General features: G+C 35.2%; 1 protein-coding gene across 11 annotated transcripts; it reads right to left on the reverse strand.

The window, feature by feature from the left end:
• Positions 1-5,809: 5,809 nt before the first annotated feature.
• On the reverse strand, positions 5,810-20,728 carry LOC103485802 (uncharacterized). Of its 11 annotated transcripts, none has more exons than XM_008443502.3 (13): positions 20,401-20,728; positions 20,003-20,055; positions 19,339-19,507; positions 19,185-19,248; positions 14,219-14,298; positions 13,913-14,066; positions 13,648-13,709; positions 13,455-13,517; positions 9,932-9,990; positions 9,515-9,596; positions 8,090-8,136; positions 7,102-7,344; positions 5,810-6,206 (listed from the first exon to the last, which is right to left on the reverse strand). In XM_008443502.3, exons 1-13 carry the CDS (start codon positions 20,545-20,547, stop codon positions 6,188-6,190), a joined length of 1,242 nt encoding a protein of 413 aa, XP_008441724.1. In that variant the 5' UTR covers positions 20,548-20,728; the 3' UTR covers positions 5,810-6,187. The 11 variants fall into 11 exon arrangements, 6 of the variants coding, with proteins under 6 accessions (XP_008441724.1, XP_050940487.1, XP_050940488.1 ...); XR_007820812.1 differs by lacking the exons at positions 5,810-6,206; positions 7,102-7,344 and adding exons at positions 9,052-9,148; positions 9,241-9,295 and having other exon boundaries at positions 8,101-8,136; positions 20,401-20,718; XM_051084530.1 differs by lacking the exons at positions 5,810-6,206; positions 7,102-7,344 and adding exons at positions 9,052-9,104; positions 9,241-9,295 and having other exon boundaries at positions 8,101-8,136; positions 20,401-20,718.
• Between the last annotated feature and the right edge of the window lie 2,422 nt (positions 20,729-23,150).

Genomic DNA, 23,150 nt, shown 5'->3' on the forward strand with positions numbered 1-23,150 from the left:
ATATTAAGGTTGAATGCTTCAGAACGATACTGTTCATGTAACAAATGGCAAACTTTTGGCATACCATGTTCGCATTTTATGGCGATTTGTTCGCGATTTAACATGAATTACGAAGATTTCATTAAGGACTACTACAAACTTTCAACGTATGTTTCATGTTACTCTCCTCAGTTTCAGCCAGTACCACATGAAGATTACTGGATCACACCTGTTATGCCCATCTTACATCCTGACCCATCATTGTTGAGAAAACCCGGTCGACCGAAGAGTTCATGATATCATAATGAGATGGATTGGAGGGAACCGAGTTCTTAAGTACAATGTGGATTTTGTGGTCAACGAGGTCACAATTGAAGGAAATGTCCTTTGCTACAGAGATGAGCACCTAATAATTAAGAAATTGTGTACTTGACTTCTTTTTTTTTTTTTTTGTGTACCAACTAGTTTGATAAACTTATTTTATATAATCTATTATGTAGCATTTTTTGTTGTACCTACTTGTTTACTTTCTAATTAATATTTTCTGTGTAGATTATGACTTTAAACCCATGACCGATTGATTCTAATATTTTGTATGATCAATCTTTTTATCGATTTTCAATTGTGTGGGACAATAAAACGGTAGGTGAGTTGGGTTGTATACGTAGAGAGGCAGTAGTCCAATGCAATATCCCACTTCACCATAACATATTGCCTCTACTCCAAGTATCTGGATTTTATGGGGTGGCTAGATTGGGTTTCATCCAATTAGATTGGCACCTTATTACTGTACTCGTTGAGAGATGGAGACCGGAGATGCCTACGTTTCATATGCCCATTAGAGAGTGCACTATCACGTTACAAGACGTAGAAGTATTGTTAGGGATACCTGTCGATGGAGAATCTATTATCAGTCAAGTGCATGAAGGCTGGATAAATTTATGTCAGATGTTACTTGGTGTGGTCCCACCTGCTAATAAAATAAAGGGATCAAGATTAAATCTCACATGGTTGGCGTTACAATTTTTAGGACTTGATGACGATGCAGAAGAGGAAATCGTGATCTGATATGCAAGAGCATACATTTTACAATTAATAGGTAGAAGTCAATTTTCTGATAAATTAGGTAGTTTTGTGCATCTGATGTTCCTGCCACTATTGGGTGATTTACATGAGGCGGGTCGATACTCGTGGAGTGGAGTGTGCTTGGCATAGTTGTATAGACAGTTATGCAAATCATCGAAGCGAGATGTTTGTGACATTGCTGGTCCGTTGATACTTCTTCAAATATGGGCTTGGAAACGATTTCCTACAATAGCTCCACAGCTTACACATGCAAATGATCATCTACTACCTGGACGAGCACTTGGTTCACGGTAAGCTATTTTATTTTAATTTATATCAAACAATAGTTTAATACTAAATGAGTGATATAATTAAATCAAATGGAAACTTACACAAATATAACAAAACACCAAATCTAAACGATCGTATACCAAATGTAAACGATCATGTAGCCAAATCTAAACGATCGTATACCAAATTTTGAAAAAAAAAATCATTTAGATTTGGAACCCCAAATCTAAACGATCATGTAGCCAAATCTAAACGATCGTATACCAAATTAATAAACGATCGAAATTGTTCTATACAGCATAAATACTTTGCTGCTTTTTTATATTTTTTAAAAGACCCCTAAATCAAAATCTAAAATTTACTTTATTAATAGAGTTGGAGAGACCAATTTTGTGTAACTAGATCGGCTACTCATGTAGTTAGTCAGTATAGCTACATATTCGACCTTCTTCAGTGTGATCAGGTATGTCGATACTGAAATTTTAATTTCTTTATTCATTAGTAAACATATATTTTATTTATTTTTAATGTAATGTGTGATGTTTCATATTATTTGGGAGCATTACAAAGATGTGATTGACAATTTGCCAAATTTTTGTAAGAATGGTCAAGATATATGGCAGACCATCAGTCCTCTCATATGTTTCCATATTGGTGAGTGGCATCATCCCGATACGGTGCTTAGACAGTTTGGCCTTAAACAAAATATCAGTATGCAATATTGAGCCACTTCTACATAACATTGACTTGAGAGTTACAGATTGGTCCGACAGGGTTGCACATTTAGTAGTGCGATGGCGATCTCGTTAAAGATTTATGGCAATAGGAGTTTCGATTCAGCAATTTGATATGGATGTGACTCAAGAATACATCCATTAGTATAATAATATTACGAGGCTCTACATCACTCGACCAACAGCAGCCGTGGGTCATCTAATACATATTTAAATATTGTATAATTACTTAAATTATTTAATCAATTAAATATTTCTAATTTTCTTTACAATTTACAGAGATCGAACAACGCAAGACTTCGTGATGTAGCAGATGATCCACAGCAAGTCCTTGATATATGTAATAATAATGAGAGGTACATGGAGGAGATACATAATATATACGATCTACCTATTGTACCTCCACCAGTTCATAGGAGACGTGTTCGAGTGGAAGAAGCTGAACTCGATGAAGTTTACCATAATGTGAAAGAAGTGCCTCCTATGACACAAACACAGAGCCAAACTGGTTATGGTAGTCCGATGACGATGATGCCAACATTTTGAGCAGAATATTATGATTCTGAGGTCGGTATATGATATTATGATGTAGGGGTTGGTCCATCGTCTTCATACATGGATGTCGGTCCATCAACTTCTTACATGCATGGACACGGACGTGGCTATGGGGAACATAACGAATATCTGTATCATGAAGCACCTGCAGATGTATCAGATCGACAAGAGTACCAACAAGAACCAGAGAACCAAGAGGACCGAGAACAACATAGAGTTCAAAGTCGACGTCGACAACCAGCTCAAGATCGACGACGTCCTGGTTGTGGAACACATTGATTTTCTTTTAGGGTAATTAGAATGGATAGCAAATGTTAGAATAATTATTAACTATGTAGCAACATTTTAAAAAAATTGCAAATATAGCAAAATCTATCGGTGATAGACTTCTATCGTTGATAGACTCCTATGGTTTATCAGTGATAGACCAACATTTGTTACATGGTCTATCGGTGATAGACTTCTATCATTGATAAATTTTGACAAATTTTGCTATATTTGCAATTTTTTTTAAATGTTGCTATATACTTAATTATTTTGAATATAATTGCTACATTTGCAACTATCCCTTTCTTTTATCAATTAAATAAATTTAATTTGATTATTAAAAATTATTTTAATTTACATTTAATTTTTTAATTACGCATCATTATTAAAAACGGTTCATCTAATTATTTAATTATTTAGAAATATTCATATAAATTTTAATATTGAAGAGCAATAACAAAATTTAAATTTATTTAACAAAACTATTAAAATGAATATAAAAGGAGACAAGAAATTTAAACAAAAAAAATTTAATTAAAAAAAGTATTAACAATATAAGACATTGGAGAGAGACTAAAACTTCAAAACTAGGATATATCAATAATTATTTTCCAAAACTACGATATTTATTCAAATTTACCAAAAGTAACACCACTTAAAATAAAAGAGAATTTGGAGACCCTCTCCACTCAAGTACACAATAATTGAAACGCATACCAAGGTAATTGCTCTAAATGACATGTTGCAATTGTAATACAAAGGCCAAGGACTCTCTCTCACTCTTCATGGGTCAATCATGAAAAAACTCTTGTCCTTTTTCAAGCTCTTCCAGGGAAAAAGAAAACCTTACCTTCCCTCAATCAACGCAGTGGCTGTCGAAGTAGAATACATCAGTTCCACAATCGAAAATCGCCACTGATCGTCGGTGTAATATGTGAACTTGACTCATAACAAACACAGAAAAACTGAAACTTGTTTGTAAAAATGGAAAGCATTAATTCTGCTAACCATGTAGACTTTAGTTTAGTAAATACTGCTTTTACGAAAATCACATCTTTTAGGCTAATGAAAATAATCTTTTCATTTTTAAGTATCAAAATAAATCAAAGTAAATCAAATCTTTACTATCTCCTAAAAGTTTGTTAATCAACTTTTTTTTTTCACTTAAATCAAATCTAATCTGGCCAATAGGAATTCTTTTGTTCTTTTTTAGAGATTAAAATAAAAACAAATATTTGATGTAAATTAAAATAAAAACAAATATTTGATGTTTAAAAAGAAAAAATCAAGTCCTTCCAGTTTAAATCAAATGTAATATGAAAGTTCCAAATTTTCAAATCAGATTCAAATTTCAAAATGGAGACAAATAGTGTTTGAATCCGTTACTTTGCAAACACATATCCAACATTCTTTCTATGAAACTTTTATTCTATAATAGAAAATTATGTTCCTTTTCAAAAAATCAAAACTTTTAAATTAATGAAAAAAAAGCTTTTGATCTTTTTGGTAAATTAAAACAAATCAAATAATTTGATATTTTTAATAAATCAAACTAAACCAAATCTCTACTACTTTCTAAAAGTTGATTAATCAACATTTTCTTTTCGGTTAATGAAAAAAAATCTTTTGATCTTTTACAGGAATAAGTCTTTTTTCTTTGACAAAAATGAGAGACATCCAAATTTGCTATCCCTCCAATTTCATATCTATTTGAGTACACGTATGTGTAAACATGCATTAGGTCTTATATTATTGTTCTTCAATTACTTACTAACACTAACCAAATCCCAACACTTTTTTAAAAAACAAATCATATTTTAGTTTCCAAGTTTTCCTATATTTTTTTATTATATTGGAATCGACTATTTTTCTATTTGTTACCATTCAACTTTAAATAATCTTTTCTTTTTTTGTTACAATTAAAAAATTTGAAGTTCTTAATTAAAAGAAGAATGTAATCTATTGGAACTGAAGGCATTAATGACATTTATAAATTATTTTATTAATTATTAATTTATTCATTTTGCTATTTTTCAAAATATGAACTGTCATATATGAAATTTGTAGCTTGCTAATTCCTCTAGTTAGCACTATATTTGGATCCACTTTCTACGTACTCTGTTAAATGCTAGAAAATAGTATTTTTTTAAACATAAAGTCAATCTAAACAACCAGAATCTGAATATCAGATCTTCCATACACAAAGTCTACATATCCTTTTTTCTTTATTTTAGTTTTTTTTTACGAGTATCCAAATTTCATTTCCCCTTTAACCAAAAATGGTTGACTATGTTGATCCCATATGTTCACTCAACAGGTAACTTGAAATGACACAGCATCTCATTCAAAAGTGAAAAAGAAACAAAATTTGGAGCCCTTGGTAAAGGAAAAAAAAAATGGAGAAACAGAACCCATTCCTCGTGTAAATAGTATTCAATGACACAAAAATGTGGTTACTGTGGCTTGCTACAACAATCTTCTGGTTTCAAAATTGTTTCAAGGAAGCATATCTTAAATTTGAAGATCTGTTTTTGCAAAATTAAAACTTGGAAACGGATACTTACAGCAACCGTGTGGCTAACTTTCCAGCAACCAACGTCAACTGTTTCTTTTATTGCAACTCAATCTGTACCTTTCTATTCCATGCTTACTGCACATTACTTCAAAAACTCAAACTCAATCTCTACCACCCCCTTCCAATCAATTTTCTTTCTTTCTTTCTTTCTTTATAGTTATCCATTTTCTAGACAATATTCAAGTATCCAACTTGTACATACGAGTCCGATACCATTTCAACACAAATTTATTCCAGAGCTTGGCAGTAATTTCCTAACAATTCTTCAAATTATCAGTTAGATGCCATTTAGAAACAATATATATGTTTATTACATTTACTGCAGATAAACATGAATGCAAAATGAAGAACGATAAATTTGAAAGATATCATTTATCAGGCCTGCCTATAGGTTCTTAATACATGAAACAGATGATTATATGTCAAATCTTACCAACTTACATCCTGTTATGAAGTCTTCAAAATGATCATATGAAAAATTGATGTATCCCATGACCTTAGTTTATATGTGAAAAGAAAACCTCAAAGAAACTACTCTACTACCAGCTACATATAAAATTCCAGTAATCAGTACAACCATACCTCTCATAAGTACTGTCAACATAACCTTCTGGCGGTCATTATAAAATCATTAGAGAAGATACAGCCAACTGCATTCAAAATAGAGGAAGAAAAACAGGGCATGAACCTGTACTTTCACGTCCGTTAGATCCACAACTATTCAGTACCGGTCACGGCGCCTGCACAAAAAGTTAAAATGTATAAGAACTGGGGGGGAAATGGTATCAAGGGAAAAGGGACAGACTGATCATATACTAAAAATAACTCATGATCTCCACGTGGAATTTAAAATTTAATAAGGAAAAATATAATATTCAGTATCCAATCAAACATTAAAATGGCTTCAAACCACATATACATGCAACAGGCAATGAACTCATGGACTAAGGAGGTAGTGAAAAGCATCCAAGGTACTAATTTCTAAATATCCCCAGAAACAATGAGAACAGAATACAAAACAGTAGCTCTAAAAAATGCAGAAGATTTTTTTTAAGATAAATGCAAAGTACTTGCAACTTACCAATGCCTAGTAAAACTTACGGGACGGAAGATGCATAATATGTATTGAAGAAATCTAAAGATTCTAAATCACTATCTTTTGACTATGAATATTCAGGTCAACTGACATGCACATCAACTATATCAGAGCTATTTGACCTTACAATGTTGAGTATCAAAAATACTTGATAGATGTAATAAAAATAATTTGAACCCAATGAGACTTGTAAGCGCATGTGACTATCTCAATTTTCTAAAGGATGAAGCTTTAATTTTATTCAAGACTATTTAACTGCAAAATATATGCATTAAATGTTTATGAAGTATCAAGGAGACATTTTGCTTTGCTTGTTCCAGTTGTTTTCAGGGGTCAAATCCAGTTTTGGATTGTATTCGTTCTCCTTGTTTGTTTCTTTGTACGTTGAGCATTAGACTCATTTTATTAATTCAATAAGATAGTCTTGCTTCATTTCAAAAGAGAAAAAACACGTTTTGCAAAAGGTGTGAAATATGAATGATGGCCAAAGAAAGCACACACGATACACAGCACAAGTTGATATGGTCACTAAACAGTACTTGTGGCGATCATAGTCCCTTGCACGTTCACGGTCTGTTGATCGTGAGCGTGAACGGCGACGACTTCTAGAATCATAAGAGCGATCTGGGTCTCTGTTGCGCTCTCGATCATAACGATCCCGATCGTGATACCTATCACGATCCCTGCTCCTACGGTCATTATCCCTTCCACGGTCACGACTATCACCACGGTCACGGTCTCTACTAGGTTCTCTATCAGGCTCTCTACTACGCTCCTTTGATCTGAAGGAAAAGCATTTAGATAATGAACAACGTACCACCTTAAAAAAAATTATTAAAAAAAAAAAAGTTAACACCACTTTGGTCCTTGTAGTTAGTTCTCCATTCCATTTTGGTCTCTATAATATCAATTTTCCAACTTAATCTTTGTATTTTCAATACATCTTAAAGTTAGTCCTAATATTTCCAATAAATTTTAAATTTAGTCCTCCAAAGTTAAAGTTTATTAAAAATTATTAAATAATAACAATAATTTTCATGCAATATAAGATGCTACGTAAATATATTTTTAAGGCCAATTTAAAGCTTCTTCTTGGTGACATCTCTCCAAATCCTTCAAAGGAATCTCAGTTCAAGATATTAATCGCTGTTGGACTGTTTTTAAGAACATCAGTAAGCTTTGGCTTTCAGCTATTAACTTTGTCCTGTTGTTTAGCTATCTAATGTTTTCTTGTATGCAGTATTTTGTTCTTTTTTGTATTCCCTTTATGTATCCCCGAGCATTACTCATTTTCTTGATAAAAAGCTTCCTTTCTTCCTCCAAAAGAAAAGAAATGCTAACATAGACTATTTTTTGACAAAAAATCAACAATAAACTAACAGCATGAACTAATTTTAGAATGTATAGAAAGGAAGAGACTAAAAGTGAACAATTGAAGATTTAGGGACCAAAAGAGAATGAAATAAAAAACATGGGGACCAATATGGTATTTTAACCTTAAAAAGATTCAAGAATAAGAACATTTACCGTCGATCATCGTGTCGATCAACCTTGCGGCTTTTGTTTCTTTCTTCCTAACAAAGTGACAAGAAATACAACTGAAACCACACATCATGGAAATATAATGGCAAATAACATCATTTCCCTTGAATTCTTTCTCATTCTCAACAGAAGGCTTGGCTTCTTATAGAATTTAATAAATATGCATATATCATAAAAGGAAAAGGAAAGAAAGAAAGAAAACTCCATTATAACTCCACTGAGGCTCTAATAGCCAATCGAAAATTGCATAAACCATCCCTAAACTTCTTTTTCTTTCTTTTTTTTTTTTTTTTTTTTTTTCCTTTTTAAGAAGGAAACAAAACCTTTCATTGTTATAATGAAAGGAATCTAACGCTGAAAATACAATAATATAGAAACTAAAATAAATCTTCAACTAAAAGATATAAACTAAATTAAGCTGAAAATTTGAAAGCATTCCAATTCAAACAAATATCTGGAATAGAATAACTAGAGAACGCCTTTGAATCCCTGAACTAACTGATCCCTGAAACCAATGGTTGTATTACAAGTAAATCCAAAACTACAAATTCTCTTAAGCGTACCTCCAGCCAAGAAGGTTTCGTTACCTGAGCAAGTTCTCAAAGCTGGAGTAAAAACTAGGATGGTTCTAGGTTAACATGAATTGTATCCTCAGTTTTACTAGCAGTTTTTTATTTAGTTAGAGATACTAAATTGTAGGCAATTTTTCTAGTAGTCTTTTTGTAAAGAAAATACAAAGGAGAATTTTATCTTGCAACATTTTACAGAATTCTGATAAAGATTTCTTAATGAAATTGTTTCTTGTGGAAAAAAGAATACATTTCTCGAAGACTAGTTCTCTTTTTTATTGGCTCCAGGGGTTTACAATTTCTGCCTTTAACACAGGCTTAGCAACTACCCTCTTGCTAATATTGAGAAAACACCAGCAATCAGAAACTTGCACTTACTCTGTGGTTTGGGCACTCCACCAATGCCATTCAAGAAATAGACACCAGGGGAACTAATCACATCAAGTAAACCGTAAAATAATATCCAAGCTATCCTCTGAAGGCGTCCTCAAAGAAGTTGCCATATCCATCACAAAAATGTGTCACAAAAGAAAAACCCATTTGTCTCTTAAGGAAAGGAAAACTCACAGATAAAGTAATAACTCAGAATCTCTATGGTAGAATTTGAAACATATGGCAGCACCTGAACCCATTCACAGTACCAACTTAAATACACAACGCCAAAAACATTTGAGGACAATGCATAACAGACACAACACTTAGGAACTAACCATTAACACATTTTCTAGTCAAATGATTAAGATAAAGGAATTTTTTTTTTTCTACTTTGTTTCCCCCTTGAATGATGTATACATACAACCAAAAATGGGTAATAACATGAACACAAATAAAATCATCTAACCTGAAGCTCTGCTAACTTTTCACGTATTTGCATGTAGCCGAGATGAAGTTTTCCTCCAAAATGATCTGCCAAACGACGATCACTGAAAGAAAAAGAAATTAAAATGGTCTAACACTCAAAACAAAAAATAATGAATTTACTTTCATTCTGAAAATTAGAAAAAAAAATGTAATGCATGGTTTCCCATAAAATTCTCAGGAACAATAGCATATCCACAAATATAAACAGAAATAACGCACAGTCTTTAGCTGGAAAAGTTATCCTCGTAAAACTGGGCCCAAGAGCCTGCTGGGGAAAAGGAGGTATAATTGTCGGGTCAAAACTGAGCACTTGGAAACCCCAAAGACTAACTTTACATTTTCCTTAGAAAGGCTTGATCATCAAAAGAACATGCACACTTTACAGAGTCAAATTTACCTGTCATAAACACTTAAAAATGCCCCGCAGATGTCACATACCCGCAGCTTTTGATCCGTCTGGATAGATCCAAAACAAACGAAATTACATTACGTAGGGTATAAATAAATTTATATGCTTTGAAATTTAATTTAGACTTCAACCTATATTATAAATCTCATATTCGAAAATTATTGAAAAACTTAAAAATACACCCTAAACTAATATGAATTCTGTAATTAGCATTGGTTAGAGGGCAACAAATCCTCAACGCTTCCCTTATGCAAAGCGAGCTTAATGACAAATGGTTTTGGAATAAGTAGACAGAGAAAAAGACACCACTGGGATTATATGGGTAAGGGCTGTATCTCATTTAACAAAAAGTTCTATAGTTGTCCATGGGAGGCCTCAGGATAGGGTTGAATCTGAGGTGACCCATTGTCCCTTTTTCTTTTCAATATTGATGTGAACTATTTTAGTAGGCTCATGTTCAAGCAGAAGAGGTGGTTTAATTAGGCTGCGGTGAAGGGTGAAGGGTCCATTTTGATTTGTCACCTTCATTTTATAGACAACATGATTCTTTTTTTATCTCATGAGTTTGGGGCTCTCAAAAGTTTGTTTGATGTTTTCGATTGTTAGATTTTGTATTTATAGAAAAAATATTTATGGAAAACTTACCGCAAATATTTCTTTTCCTTTTTCCTTTGCCCTTTGCATTCTATTTAAGTTCCTCAATTGTACCTCTATAATTACAAGAAAATAATAAAAGAAAATATCGGGGCTTTTCTCCCGATTCTCAGGTTTCCACATAAACCGGCGTGTGTTCTTTGTCTCTACTTTCAATATACACGAGTTTGGAGAACTTCCGGTTTGAACTTGAATTGGAAAAAATTAGAGGTTATTGAGGTGAATTTGAAGCCTCCTATGCTTGAATATGTTGCTCAGAGGTTCGATTGCAGGTTGAAAAGTGGCCAGACACTTATTTATATCTCCTCTAAACAGGCCTCATCAGTTCATTTCTTTTGGTCCCAATCATTAAAAATTTTGGGGGAAAAAAGAAATAAATAAATAAATAGAGAGAGAAAAGAAACTATCACCTTGAACCTCATCCTCTATTCCAAAGTGGGGAGTTACTCTCCTCTGAGCTACCCTATCAAACCTCCCCATTCATTACTTCTCCTTTTTCCTGTTGCCAAACAAACCTGCTCCAACAATTTTAGGAACTTTCTTTGGAGGGGTGATAAAGATGTGTCTAGCCTCCAAATTGTAAATTAGGAAAATGCCATCCCTCCCTGGACCATGAAGGTCTCGGCATTCACATTTAAGGACGGAAATGGAGCTCTTCACCAAATGAATATGGCAGTATAACAATGAAAAGAATGTTTTTTGGGGAAGACTTTTTGATGTTATAGACCTCAGTTCTATGCTTAACACGGAAGATCCTCTTCAATTTTGCCAATGGACCATGGAATTTTATTTTTTTAATATCCATGACTGTCCGAACCAACTTACAAACGTTCGGGTGTCAAGGAAACTCATCAGAAATTAATTCCCAGGTGTGAGGCCCCATGATTAAACTTTTGATCTCTTGGTCATTTATTGAGACAACCTTCTTTCTAAAATGGAACATGGAAATTTTCATCTTGAAAAATCATGGTTTGGTGACTGATCGTGATCAGATCAGAACTCACATCCCAAGAGGACAAATGGGTGTGGGTGGCTGAAAATAACGGTGCTTCTCCATAAAATCTCTTCTCCTTAATATGCCCAAAGAGAAAGATTTATGTGATCCTATCCTTGCAAAGGCTACATGGAAGGACCATTATACAAAAGTAGTCAAGTTTCTCCTCTGAGAGATGAATCATATCATGTGGCTGCACATTGTGTGGGCTTTCTTTTTGGTCCTTCAGAATGAAAGAAACCAAAGAATGCTTGTGAAAAAGAAGGATAATTGGGAAGTTTCTTGGATTATTTTTGTTGCTTTACTTGGTCTAAGTGTAACTAATCTGTTTATTTATCTCTTATAACTTGGCTCTTCCTCAAAATCAGGAGAGCTTTTTTCCTAATAAAGAACCAAACTTTGTACAAGGGCATCCAAGAAAAAGCCCACAAGAGGAGTTCCCGCTTAAGAAAGGGAGTTTGGTCAAGTAATACAAGAGCTAACATACTTGTTATAAGAATACATAAGTGCTAACATATAACTACAAAAAGATTGTGTCAATGACGCCCAAAGAGAAATAACTTAACAAGGACCAAATGACACATGGACCCACTTTCAAGGCCACAAAATTAATTGTTTTTCACCTATAAACCCCACAAGATCGCACAAACCCCTGCTTGCCCCAAAAACCTCCTATAATCTTGAAATAGAGGATGGCAGAGAAACTCCTTGATCATCTCCCTGTAATCTTTGTACCTACTATATATCAACCTAGAAGTCAAACTCGACAAAAACATATTTCCAAAGAAACAGAGGAAAATTACAGCTCCAGAGAACATGATCTAGGTTTTCCTTGCTTGTCAATGAAGAATACAACAAGACGACCCTATCAAGGAGCACAACTCCCATCGTAAGTGCTTACTTTTTGATGGGTAGTATGCCAGACAAAGATGTAACCTCCTTTGAAATTTTCACATTCCAAAAAGAGGACAAAACAAACGCATAGGAAGAAGATGAGATCAACAAAACATGAAGGAATGAGCTACAAGAAAAGCCCCTATAGGGTCAGGGCTCCACAATCTAATCTTACAATCCCCTACCAACGATGAAAACTACAAGCCAAGTGATGAAGAGGGAGAGCCCTTGAAATGAGCAAAGAATCACCTATCATGCGATTTCTCAGAGTGCTCGAGCAATGTGAACGAAGAAATGTAAAGCAAATGGGACTAGACTACCCAGTTATCCTCCCAAATATGTTTCCTTCCCATCACCTCGAGAACAATGAACCCATATGTGGAGAAAATGGAAGCTCATTAGACATTTCTTTCCATAGGGTTCTGTAGGTGCCTCTGACCCCACCTGACATCCGCTCAAAAGGATAAGAACCATAATATAATCATATACCAAAAGGTAAACAAACTCAATGAGAACCACCAAAGCCTTTCAGCCAAAAGCACTTTGTTATAAGCCCTTAAATTTCCTAATTCTAAACTCTCATTGTTCACCAACTTTCCCACCACCTCCAAACTCACAAGACGATCTTTCACCACATCAACCGCTCCCAAAAAAAGAATTTAGTATCCCTCTTGCATGGACTCCACGACCATTTATGATATATATACTTATATATAAGAAACCATAGCATTGACGACACGGAAAGCCATATCAACGCAAGAAGTTTCATCCTACTACCATTAATCAGGCACATCCACATTGAGATATTAATCACACCTAAAATGAAATTGCGTAGTTACACCACGGCATGCATAAATATTCTTTTCTTTTGCATTTCATATTGTAAATACTAAATTAGCTTTTAAATGGAAAATAAAGATATCATGTTTTGCCAAAGAGATGAGGATTCAAGAGAAAAAGTTGACTCACAATTCGAACATCAGCAGCTGTATATTTGGATGAATCCACCACTGGCTCCTGCCTAGCAGGCAACTAAACAAATTGAACAAAGTTAAAACACCATAACTAACAGTTTATTCCAGAAGTACGATCAGAAATAAGATCCTAAAAAAATACATCATTTCTGTTATCACTGCTAAGGGAATCAGGGTCAGGGACAAACCTTCTTGAGTGCTTCAGCTTCCTCCAGGGCTTTTTGAGCCTCGTCAATCATTCCTTGCTCACCTGCAGGAGAGAACAATATGGATCAACACCTCTAATTACCAGAACTACAAAAAATGAACTTCCAATCCCTTTGCAAAGAAACAAACTGAAAAAACACGCCAACAAACTATTCAACTCCTCACAATTACATTTCAATAAGTATCCATCATTTCACCAAGAAGTAAATTCACAAAACAACCTGGTGTTTGTTGAACAAGACTTACCTAGTTCCTCGGCCTTTTTCAACTTCTCATTTATCATCTCCTGCGTACGAGGATCAGGAGCTACAACAGGTAGAGGAGCCAAAGGTGGTGGGTTTGGCAGAGGTTGAGGCAAAGATGCCCTATCTTTGTTGAAAGCATCTAAAAGAAGCATGGACTGTTAAAAACACATTTAAGTGTTAGATAGTTCACATTGAATGTTAATAAACAAAACAAAAAAAAACAAAAAACAATTTACCATGGTCAAAATTATAAACATAGATACAGAAAGTTTCAACTACTTTTATCCAAAATTATCGTATGAAGTACCTGTTTGTCAGCTCGTCTGGTCCTCAATTCTTCTACAACCTCCAAAACCCGAATTTTAAGATCAGTTTTGCCCTCAAGATCTGCAATATTTGATACTTCAACTTCTTAATATAGAACTTGCAATAAATAAGGACATAAAATTCGAAGCAGTCAATTAAATTAAATAAATAAACAAACAACTTTAGAATCTCAAATACCTAAAAAAACACCCAAAAAGAGTAAAGGAGGGAGAGAAATTTCAGCAGTCACTTTACAAGTTCTGCATGTGTCCATGCACCACAATATTACGCATTGATGTATGTAACAAAAACAAACAATATCCTCAAACGTAAGCCTTAACCTATATACTGCCAGGTATTGGAGAACACTTTTTACATAGATTAAGAAAAATAGGGGAAGATCACCCATAATTTTAATAGACTATTCGAGAGGGTCCAGCACTTCTTCACATGCTTGTACTTTCCAAAATAACCAATACCTTACCCACTGTCCCATGTCCCCTTTGCTCCTATAAGGAACATGCACTACTAACTAGCTCAGTCACCCAATTTCCCATTTTAACCCTCCTAGTGAACATATTAGAAATAGAAGTCTTCAAATTACCACTGAAGCCCAAAGAAACCTTATAGAAAAAGTCTTTTTTAAGTCGCTGTTTTAATGGCGCTGCTAGGGCTCCATAATTTTCCACAAATGGTTGAAAGTAGCCCATTAGACTCAAAAGCCTCAGGATGCTCTCTCCTCTCCCCCACACATCCTCCACCTTCCCATAATTAGCTCCAACCACCAGGCCTCCTCCCTTGCCACCAACAACCTTAACCTCTACCATCACCCAGTCAATACACATTGATCAAAAAATCTTCTCCATCACACTCAATGAATCAAAGGGATCTGCTGTAAAGATCTCTGAACAAGGTACGAACTCTATCTATTCTATTTATCTCTCCTGGGCGGCCCTGAATTGGCTATCTATGCTTTCAATGCACTGTACAATGATCCAAGCAACCACACATTATTTTCAAAAGCTGGCAGAAGAAAACTCTACCAAAGGGTGGGAGAAAAAAGAAATAAAAACGGCTTCTTTGCGGAAATCTCCCATCTTCACCAATCAGGGTGTACTGCATACAACCAAACTTTCATACCATCGGAGGAAAACAAACAAGGCTGGTTCTTCTTCCCACAGCTGTCCAATTTTCATGGTGAACCAACCCAACAAAGACAGAAGTTAAAATCATATGCTCTGGTTACTAAAGAACAGTCACACAGACAGCTAAACGCAACAGAGGCCCTCATCCCTACCCAATCGACTTTGTCTCCCAATATGATTGGGCATCCATGGTCATCGTCGAACACTACTATCTACATGACTCTTGGACCGCAATCAGAGAGAATATCCATGCGTCAGTCTCCCAGAATTGTATCATCAAATCTATCCAAGTCAACAAAGCCCTTCTTCACATATTTGATACAACCTTAGCTACAAATTTGAGCAACCGAACTGACTGGGCTCCTTCCAATTAAATTTCAGCAAACAAATGACCAATCAGCCTTTCAACGCCGAGTCACTACCTCTTATGGAGGATGGATTGAGATCACTGACTTCCCTCCTACCCATTGGAACGATAAATTGCAAATTTATTGGCGATCATTGTGGAGGTTTCCTTACAACAGCAAACCAAACTGACAGAGGTCTAAACCTTATGACCGCTTGAATGAAAATCAAACGAAATCTCGTGGGATTCATTCCAGTTTCTTTGCTTATCCCACCGGAGGTAGCCCATTTCCCTCTCGCTGTCAAAATTGTCGGCCAGCGCTCTACAACCAACAAGGGCTCAATATTACATCAAAACACCCAACATACTACTATGGCCAACAACATGGCTCACTGAACAAATTCCAGTGGAAACCCACTTACCCAGTTTACAAGGTATGCATATTGTTCCTCCATTAACTCACCTATCCTTTTCTCCCATGACTAAAAAAATCGTTTTAATTTACCTACCATTCAACCCCCTACTAAATCCCCAAGTAAATCCAATATAACTTCACATTCACTACCAATAAAAATTTTACCAATTCCTAACCCACCATCCTCCACCCACTCTCTTCCCATTTCTATTATTCCACATACTGCCAGTTCTTCACATTCCATTACCAATACTCTTTCAAATTCCTACCCCACCACCCCATGCCCTCCCTCTTCCCACTTATGCCCCTCCACCCACTGTCGCAGTCTTCTCCCCATCTTCCCATCTACACACCCAAATTTACCCTACCACTGAGACAACTTCTGCTTACAACTAAACAAATTTTCACCATACCTCTCCATCCCTTTCCCCTTCCTCATTGGACCCATCCTCTGCCATCTCTCTTAATGTGGGCCCCTTTACCACCTTCAATTCGAGAGAATATCATTCAACTACTGAACATGCCCAATCCACAACCTTCATGGGCTCCGAAAATGAAGGCTATTTATCTAGTCTGGCCCACAACCAAATGGACGATGATGTCCAACAACCTCTCTCCATCCTTCCACCTACCACAGGCAACCCATCCCGTCTCCATCCACCATATCAGAACCACCCAACCAAAAATCCTTTTTCTACTTACCTCCTAACCGACCCACCAAGAACATTTTCACCAACTCAGGCCCAAGCCTCATCCTCCTCAAAATCCTTTCAAACTCTTACCTTAAGCAAATTAGTTGCAATCATCAAACCCTTCGGCCTTTGCATCATGGCTACCCCATCCAGCCCCCCTCACACTAAGTCAAGAAAACAGCCCTCTAACAGCAAAAAACCCAAACTACAGAGAGAACTCCAAAATTTACAATTCACCATCCACTATGATAAAACTGCCATGTTAACCATAATGGAGGAACAGAAGAATAATAAATGAAATTTCTCTTGGAATGTCCGCGAATTATGCTCCTAGTGAAAAAGATCTCTGGTTAAAAATTTGATCCTTCAACACAATCCTGGTATTTTCCTTCTTGAAGAAACCAAGCTTCCACTGGTTAACTACTTTCACTTTAAATCTATCTAAAGTTCCTCCTTTATTGGTTGGACAGCTATTGATGCAATTGACTCTTCCAGCAAAATTCTCATCATGTGGGGCGAGCATGACTTTACTATTTTGGAGGTCATTTATGGCCTTTTTACTGTTTCTTTCATCTTTCTTTAGCAGATGGTTTCTCTTTTTGGCTTACTTCAGTCTACGGTCTCTCCAATGGTGTCCTTAGACCTGATTAAGGCAAGAGCTAGATGTCATGGCTAGGTTAGGAGGTGATTGTTGGATTGTACCCAACGCCCTATATCTATGGGAGGCCTGGACATTGGTAACTCTGATCATCGCAACTTTGCCTTGCTAGCTAAATGGATCTAGCAATTTATCACTGAACCTGATGCTTTATGGAGAAAAGTCATTGCCGCCAAACATAATTTGACGAGAAGGGATGGCCTTCCTCTAAAACTCGAGGCTCTTATCTCTCCCAGTGGGGATATATCTGTCAGAAGGTTACACTGATTAGGAACCGCACCATTGATAATGGGTCAAGCACCTCTTTCTGGAAAGACCATGGGCTTCATTGCAATATTCTATCCTTCACTTATCCTCGGCTCTTCCATCTTGCCCTTCGCCCAAATGGCATGATTGTTGATGTCTAGGTTGTTGAAACTTAATCATGGGACCACCACCTTCGTCGTAACCTTAACAAGTTGGAGATTGCTGAATGGGCTTCGTTATCAAATCTTATATCTACTGTCAGTCTCCATTGGACCTAGCCCCTTCAGATCCCTCTAACCACTATACAATGAAATCTCTTATGGTTAATTATACGAGCTTAAACGACCCCCAACAAAAGAAGCTTTATCACACAATTTTGAAAGGATATTACTCTAAAAGATCAAAATCTTCTTATGGGAACTAAGCCTCGGTGCCACAAACACCGATGACCATCTACAGTGGCATCTGCCATACATGTCTCTTTCTCCCTCTAGGTCTCCCAACGCCAAGCCAAGCATGGAAAAGAGAGGCAATCTCAAAGCAATTCATCAAAATCTATCAAAACAGGGACTTTTCTAGAATCATTGCTGCATTTAGAGATGAGTAATCAACACAGTATTTACTAACACTCAGCCAAATGATCTCAATGTTCGCCATTTTCTTGATGTGTTCCTCAACCTCAAATTTCTATGTGTGGGTGTGCAGATAAGGATGCATATGACATATTTCAATGGTAGGGGTTTTTATCTATGAAGTAACCATATAGCTATTTGGAAGAATTTCTGGCAATCCACTCTAAATTTTTGGAAATTATCACTTATCCTTATGTTAATTCTATTTTAATATTCTTTAGTCTTCTTCTATTGTTCGCCAGTTCGCTGTCACCTCACCCTCGTTGCAGCCCAAATGGTTAGTAAGCTCTTTTTTTGCTCATGTTCTTTCTTCTTCTGTAAGCCCTTTTTTCTTCTCCAAGTTTTCAAACTTCTCCTTCTCTCTTGGTTTTCTCTCATTCACTCTCTCACTACAGTTGTGATTATTGTTGGAATGTTTCATTTCTTTCAGTACTGATAGCATTTGAAACTTGTTGGAATGTTTCATTTCTTCATTTCCTTCCATGTCAAATATGGACATATGGCTACAAGCCTACAAACAAAACGTTCATGTTTGCTCGCATTGGCCAACTAGATCTATATCCCCTTAGATGGAAAGGTGAAAAAAATATATACAATTCCAAAACTCAAACGCATAACCTCTCTGTGTTTCTACATGTAATCAACTAGTTCTAATTGAAAAAGAAAAACATAATCCATCACTTGTAATGGGAAATGAAAGATTGGGGATCATTGACATTTTGACACAACTCTTACTGTTTCCAATATAGTAAGTCATCCCGATATGGAAAGAAAATAAATAGGTCTTGGTATTTAAGAAAAACTAGATTTTTCACCAAATGAAATGCAAATACCATATTGGTCGGCTTCTTTCAATTTCTCTTTAATTTCTTTTGACAACTCGAGTACCTCGGGTATCTGTGAGAACAATCAATTAAAGAAATAAACAAAAAATATATATGAATCACCAAACAAAATCATATCTTCACCATATGCTCTAACAAGTACCTGGGTTACTTCAGAGACAGAAATTGCAATAGCTGCCTTTGCATCTTCCTCCTCAAGTCGCTTTAAGGCTCTAGCAATTTTTCTATCACATTCAATAATGAGACGATCTATAACATCCTCCAAGTCTCGGTCATAGTTATGAATCCCTTTAGCCTTTCCTTCTTCATATCTAAAAAGAGTTAAAAAGAACATTTGCGGAAATCTTCCAAGTCACGGTCATAGTTATGAATCTCTTTTCGTTATGCTCTTTTCATTATATCAATGAAAAGCAATGTTTCAATTAAAAGAAGAAAAAAAAAATTTGAAATTTCGATGAAGTAGCATCCATAAGCTGCGGGCAAGGCATGTCTTCATTACTAAAATTGTTAGTAGGTTGAATGAAGCAAAATTGGGTAATATATTAGAGTCGATGGAAAATTACAAATCATTACAGGAAAGAAAAATACAGTATACAGTTGACTGAATAGAATAGGGCTCCTCCTAGAAACTTTTTAATGTACCAGCACAGAACTAAAATTCCAATTTGAAACCAAATATGGATAGCAAATTAACCAGCTCTATGGCTCTAGCAGGATAGTTAGGTAGCATAAAAGAAATATGACGAAGTAATTTCAACAATGCTATTCAAAACAAGCACAGTGGTTTCTAACGGTATCAAGGATACTCTTTCCTGAGTTGCAAGGAATGGATCTTCGGACATGGACCCATATCCATTTTCTGAAAACAAAAACGTGAATTTAATTAAAACTTCATAAAAAGAAATTAATATATCAAGAAAAGGATGAAAACAAGAAACCCAAATCGTTACTAGCAGAAATTTATTTCCCACAACAAAAACTGAAAAAAAAAAAAACAAATTATCCTCGGCATTTTCCCTTCTAATCTTCCATTTTCAGAGATCACCCAGATTTATTCCAAAAAAAGAAAAAGACTTAAAGAAAAGAACCAGCAAAGGAAAGCTCCAAAACAGTCGGTGGGTGGCGTTGTGACTAAAGAAAAAAAAAAGATGTCCCTTAACAAAAGAAGAGGTGGGAAATAAAGGAAAGATTGAATTGATCTAACCGTGAGTTGGAAGAGCTCATGGGGACAAAGCCCAACTAAGAACATGCGGCACACATCGCGGTCGTAGTACTTGCGACTAACTTCCTGGACGTCACCATTTCGATTCGCACCCATTAGCTGGTCCAGTTGCCTTCTAAAAGCATCCATGGCTGACTCTCCGGAGGTGTCTCTCTATCTCTGTCTAGGAAACCTTCTCACCGAAGGGTGTCCTGTCTCTACTCTCTAAAGCGAAGCTATCGGACGCAAATACAAAATTAGGGTTGGATTTGATTTGGGGTTTGGGTTTCCGGGTCAAAATCGGGTGGAAGTGGATGTGTTTACTTGGATGTTGGGCGCAATCACAATCTTATATTTCCTTTGAGAAAAATATCAATTTAAATCTTTGCTTCAATTTAAACTTCATACTAATGGTAATAAATGCGTCTATTTAAATCATCCATCATCCATCATCCATCAGAATTTAATTTGATCCTCGTAAATTTCGATACACTTATTAAGGTTTTATATAACTATTAGTTTGGGTTCAAATTAATATAATTCTAGAGTTTAGAATTTAAATTGATATAATTATTAGTTTAAAATTTAAATTGATAAGAAATTGAAATTCAAGGCTCAATTGATATTTTCCCCTTTTTCTTTTGTACTTCTTTTAAAAATTTTACTATCATTTTGGCTTTTTCATCCACAAGTGATAAGTATGGAATGCCTTTGGTCAGGGATTTGATTGACTGGACTGCTTGAGAATGCTCAACCGTCCACAGTTTTAGGTTCTTTTTTAGTCTGTCATAAAGTGCCAAACAGATTGTACAGTGGTCTTTAATGAAGTTTTCGATATAATTGACACACCTAAGAAATCTTTGTAGTTGGGTCTTATCTTGGATTTCATCAAGAAACTTATTCATAAAGTCCAATGATCTTTGGATAGGTTTAATAATTCGTTGATTAATATCAAAACCAAGAAACCTTACCTTTGTTTGAAACAATTTAATCTTAGGTAGAGATGCCATAAGGTCATTTATTTTAATGATATTGATAAACATATTTAAATGTTTAAAATATTGATCAATAGTTTCCAAAAATATCAAAACATCGTCAATGTACACTATTGTGAAGTCTTGATGTTTATTGAAAATGTCATTCATGATCTTTTGAAACTCTGAAGGAGCATTCTTAAGACCGAATAACATGACATTCCATTCATATTGTTTGAAAGGAACACTGAAAGCAGTTTTGTATTTGTCTTTTGGGTTAACTTGAATTTGCCAAAATCCAAATTTCATATCAAACTTTGAAAAGATCTTTGCATTAGCGATTCGCTTAAGCAAGTCTTGTCGATTAGGTATTGGGTACCTAATCCATTTGAGTACTTTATTTAGTGGTTTATAGTTACTGACCAGGTGAGGGACCCCTCGTTCTTTCTCTATCTGATTGTTAACATAAAAGGTCGCACAAGACCATGAGCTTATTAATCCCTTCTTTTAGAGATCAGATATCTCCTTGAAGCAAGTGTCAACTAGGTTTTTGCTCATTTGTATGGGTCTAGTCTTTGTAGGAATTTTGGTCTCGTCAAAATTATCTACGTAAGGAAGGTCCACTATATGCCTTTTTCTAGCCCAAAAGGCATTGGGTAAATTGGAACAAATTTCATAATCGATCCTTTTTATGATAGATTAGATTTTTATTTGAATCGAAGGTTTATTGATTCCTTCACTAATTTTTCGTCCTTTTATATCAGCATGAAGAAATTCAATTTGCTCTTTTTTTTTAGATGAGATTAAGACTTTGCACAATCTCACTTTCAATTGAAGAAAGATATCTTTGAATGACTGGTTTACAGAATTCACGATAATTTCCTTTCCAAATTTCTGAGAAGTCAATACTTTGTCAAAAACTGTAAATGGATAAATTTGGGTAAGAAATGGAGTATCCAAAATTAATTCCTCGGTAAGGCCTGTAACGAGGAGAAATGAATTCACTAGGCACACTTCGTCTTTACAAACATGTACCTTAGATAGTTTATAGTTGATTTTCAAAGAATTATTACTAGCCCCTTTGAGACTTTCTCTAATTATCTTAAAGTATTTAGATGGAATAATTCCTTCTTGAATCACATTTTGATCAACTGTTGAATCGATTAGGGCTGTTGCTTTAAACTTATAATCTTTAATCTTTAACGTAACCTTTGTTAGCCATTTTTTATTAAAGATTTTACTGATAACGTTGATTTCATTACTTGGAGTTTCAACGTTTTCTTTTGAAATTATTTGTTCTTGAATAGCAACAACTGCATTTTCAAGATAGGATATCTGTTGTCTATTTTCGTTGATTTCCTATTTAAAGACCTTGATATCATACTGGGGTCCGTTACATTGACCGGTGCGACATGTTCTTTTGATAACTGATCCATCACAACTTGAAAGCTGAAATTCATCGGATTTTTAAACTTTTGATTGGGAGTCTCAAGATCTTCTTGTAATCTCAAAAGTATCTTTTTTCTAATTGCTTCGTCATCGACTTCTTTGATGATGTCTAAGAGGCCTTTCTGGGTGCTTGTGAGAACATTAATGCAGCCAGAAAAAGGAATTGCATCTTTGTTATCTGACTCATTATCAGAGGACGAAGGTTCTTCTGAAGATTATTCGAGGATGGCATTGAGCAAATCCTCCTCTTTCTCAGAAGAGAATTCCTCTTCCTCTAAAGATAATTCTTCAGCTTTGATAACCTTCAATAGAGATTATTTTTCATTTTCA

Source organism: Cucumis melo, chromosome 5 (genome assembly GCF_025177605.1).
Source record: "Cucumis melo cultivar AY chromosome 5, USDA_Cmelo_AY_1.0, whole genome shotgun sequence".
In the NCBI taxonomy this organism is placed as follows: domain Eukaryota; kingdom Viridiplantae; phylum Streptophyta; class Magnoliopsida; order Cucurbitales; family Cucurbitaceae; genus Cucumis; species Cucumis melo.

What these genes read in the sequence shown, in the direction of transcription:
- LOC103485802 (XM_008443502.3), bottom strand. Translation starts at nt 20,547, where the DNA reads ATGGATGCTTTTAGAAGGCAACTGGACCAGCTAATGGGTGCGAATCGA. An exon ending in TCCTTGCAACTCAGGAAAGA is followed by an intron (nt 19,508 to 20,002) that starts GTATCCTTGATA and finishes AACTCTTTTTAG; the next exon opens with ATATGAAGAAGGAAAGGCTA. An exon ending in AAGCTGAAGCACTCAAGAAG is followed by an intron (nt 13,518 to 13,647) that starts GTTTGTCCCTGA and finishes CAATTTGTTTAG; the next exon opens with TTGCCTGCTAGGCAGGAGCC.